The sequence below is a fragment of the Eimeria tenella genome, genomic scaffold (genome assembly GCF_000499545.2).
Source record: "Eimeria tenella Houghton genomic scaffold, Eth_scaff1121, whole genome shotgun sequence".
Lineage (NCBI taxonomy): Eukaryota > Apicomplexa > Conoidasida > Eucoccidiorida > Eimeriidae > Eimeria > Eimeria tenella.
In genome coordinates, this window is record NW_013543594.1 from 1 (window position 1) to 3390 (window position 3390).

The 3390-nt window shown below is 55.9% G+C and overlaps 2 protein-coding genes across 2 annotated transcripts; both read right to left on the bottom strand.

Annotated features, from left to right (window-relative positions):
- Positions 1-151: 151 nt before the first annotated feature.
- On the bottom strand, positions 152-1307 carry ETH_00012610 (uncharacterized protein; the record flags this gene model as incomplete). Its single annotated transcript, XM_013378884.1, has 2 exons — positions 152-288; positions 320-1307. 2 exons carry the CDS (start codon positions 1305-1307, stop codon positions 152-154), a joined length of 1125 nt encoding a protein of 374 aa, XP_013234338.1.
- A 1271-nt stretch (positions 1308-2578) lies between these two features.
- Positions 2579-3172, bottom strand: ETH_00012615 (uncharacterized protein; the record flags this gene model as incomplete). The annotated part of the gene is made up of 1 exon (XM_013378885.1): positions 2579-3172. The coding sequence occupies one exon, from the start codon at positions 3170-3172 to the stop codon at positions 2579-2581; it is 594 nt and encodes a 197-aa protein (XP_013234339.1).
- Positions 3173-3390: the final 218 nt, after the last annotated feature.

A 3390-nucleotide genomic window follows, 5' to 3' on the forward strand; every position in this document is an offset into this window, starting at 1 on the left:
GGTGGTGGTGGTGGTGGTGGTGGTGGTGCTGCTGCTGCTGCTGCTGCAGTTGGCGTTGCAGGTGCTGGTGCCGCTGTTCTTGCTGTTGCAGCTCGCGCTGCAGCTGGTGCTGCAGCTCGCGCTGCAGCTGGTGCTGCAGCTGCTGCTGCTGCTAACCTTGCTGGTGCTTGGGACGGCACGCCCGCAGCTGTTGCTGCTGCTCGTCCTGCTGCAGCTGGTGCTGCTGTTGCTGGCACCTTAGCAGCTGGCTGTTTCGCTGTTGCCGCTGCTGCTGCTGCTGTCGCTGCCCTTGCTGAAGCAACTGTTGGTGCTGCAGCACGAGCAGCTGCAGCATCAGCTGCTCCTGCTCCTGCTCCTGCTTGTGCACGCCGTGCTGCTGCTGCTGCTGCTGTTGTTGCTGCTACTCTTGCAGGAGTGCTTGCTGCTGCTGCTGTCGTTGTTCTTGCAGGAGTGTTTGCTGCTGTTGGACGTGCTGATGCTGCTGTAGTCCCTACAGGTGCTGGTGCTTTTGCTGCTGCTGCTGCTGCAGGCGCTGCTGTTTTTGGTGCTGCTGCTGCAGCTGCAGGCGCTGCTATTTTTGGTGCTGGTGCTGCTGCTGCTGCAGGCGCTGCTGTTTTTGGTGTCCTTGCTGCCGTTGCTCCTGCAGCGTGCGCTGCTGCTGCTGGTGCCCTTGCTGCTGCTGCAGGTGCTGCTGCTGCTGACGCGACATTTGTTGCTGGTCCTGCTGCTGTCCTTCCTGCTGCTTCTGTAGCTGCTGCAGCCTTGGATGCAATTTTTACAGCTGCTGCTTCTGGCCGTGCTGCTGGTGATGGTTCACCCGTTACTGCTGCTGCTCCTGGTCTCCTTGCTGCTGCTGCTGTCGCTGCTGGTGTTATCTTTGCTGCTGATGGTGCAGCAGGTGCTGGAGCTGCTGCTGCTGCCACACCTCTCACTTCTGCAGGGCGCGCAGCTGCCGCCGCTGAAGCAGGAGGAACTGCTGCTCTTGCTGCTGTTGCTGCTTGAGCTGTTTTAACTCGTGCTGCTGCAGGTGACGGTGCTGCTGCCACGGGTGCTGCTGCTTGTGATGGCCTCTCCGCTGCTGCTGCTGCTGCAGCTCTCGCTGTCTCTTGTGCCGGTGGTGCTGCTGCTCTTGCTGCTGCTGCAGCAGCTGCTGGCGCTGCCGCGGCCGCGGGTCGCGGCGGCGCTGCAGCAGGTGCTGCAGCAGCTGCTTCTGCTGCGGGGCGGCTCAGCTGGAGCAGCAGCAGCAGCAGCAGGAAGCAGCAGCGGCGCTGCTTGCTGCTGCGACTGTAGGCAGGCCGCGGCAGCATGCTGAGAGCGCCTTCTATAAGGACGTCATGCGTGTTGCTGCTGCTGTTTGTTATTTAAATCTGGAGCAGCAGAATAAATAAATAAATAAATAAGACAGAAACAAAAATGGCAAGAAGAGCAGCAGCAAAAGGCCTTTTGCTGCTGCGCCGAAGCCGCAGCAGTTCGCTGCCCGCAGCAGCAGCAGCAGCAGCAATGCCGCTGCTGAGGTGTGCGAAGGATGCTAAAGGGGCTCTTTAGGTCCCAATTGATTAAATGTTTTTAAATAAAGTTACTTCAACGAAAAAAGTAAAAAAATAAAGAAAGAAGAGCCGAAGACAGCCCCCGGAGCGGCGGGGAAGCTGGGGTGTATATACAGCTGCTCTGAGCGGCGCGCAAGAGCCAGGGAGAAGCCACAGCTTCTATAAGTGCATTTTTCGTTTTAAATTTCAAAATAAAATTAAACTTTGAATTAAATTTTAATATATTTTCGTTTTAAGATTTATTTCAAACGAAAATAATCCCAGAGTTCTCCCCATACACCCCAAGTAGACCGCTGGTCGCCACCGGCGCTCCCCCCGAGCGCAGTTTGCCCAGGAACTGAAATCCCGTGAAATACACTTTTTAAATTAAAAATATAAGCAATGGTTTCTTTATGTTTGATTTTGAAGCCATTGTAAAACACTATTTCAGGGTTTAGGGTCTAGGGTTTAGGATTTGGGAACAGTGGCTGGTAGAGTAGGCGGCGGCAGGTCGGGGTTGGCGAAACAAAACTGGATTTGAATATTCGGCTTTTTGACAATTTGAAATAATAAATAATATTTGAAATAACGTTTGAATACATTTGAATACTTTTTAATATTTGAAATAAATGAAATGAATTAAAGGTCTAACACCAAGACAAGCCGGCGGGGTTTGGTGTGCACAGCGCTGAGGTGTACGTACACCCCAGCACCAGGGCCTGCTGCAGCAGCCTTTGGACAAACTTGCTGTTTTATTTTTTATTCTTTTTGGCCTTCAATCGAAGGAAATGGGCTCAGCGAGCAAGGACGCTAAACCCTAAACCCTAAACCCTAAACCCTAAACCTCGCAGTTAAGGGCCGCATTGCTGCGATTAATACTGCTGCTAAGACTGCTCAGCTCAAAGAGCAGCAGCAGCAGCAGCAGCAGCAGCTTTCGCGGTTCCCATCCCCAGCAGCAGCAGCGGGATTCGTGGCTGCTGCCCCTGCATCTCTCCAGGCAGATCCCTCCTACTGCTGCTGCTGCTGCTGCTGCTGCTGCTGCTGCTGGAGCTTCAGTCCATGTCGAGCTCGATGGAGGCGAGGCACTTGACGAGCAGCAGCAGGGGCCCCTTGACCCTGAAGTCCCCTCTTGCTGCAGCAGCAATTAGTCCCGTTTCTTTTGTCAAAAAGCTTCTCCAAGCTGCTTCTGTAGTTTCAACTTCCACATCTGCTGCTCTTTCGCATTCGTCGCGGGTAAACACAATGCCTCTCCGGAAGTGCACGCAGTGCAGCTGCTGCTGCTGCTGCCGCCGCCGCACCTGCTGCTGCTGCATCTGCTGCTGCTGCTGCAGCTGCTGCAGCTGCTCCTGCTGCAGCAGCTGCTGCTGCTGCGGGGGCGCGTCGGCGCTGTTGCTTGTTTCTGGGGACGCCGCTGCTTGGGCGGGCTCCTTCTGCGCGTCGCGCTGCTCCGCAGCAGCAGCAGCAGCAGCAGCAGCAGGAGCAGCAGGAGCAGGAGCAGCAGCAGCTCCTGGGGGAGGGACGAATTTGAAGAGAATGACTGCGTCGATGTCTGCTGCTGCTTCGGGGTCCACTCGGAAAGGCAGCAGCTGGAAAATGTCCCGCGGCGGCAGCCGCTGCAGCAGCTGCTTCTTCTGATGTTCACTCATTTGCAGCCGCAAAGACCCATCAGTTTCTCTTGCTGCTGTCAAGTACCAATTCCTTGCTGCAGCAAACACACACACACACTCACCCTTCCAGCAGCAGCAGCAGCAGCAGCAGCAGCAGCGGCGGCGGCGGCGGCGGGAGCGCCGTCCCAGTTCGGTCAAAATCCGCACCACAACCCTGCTCATCACAACCCCAGCCAGAACCAGCAGCAGCAGCAGCA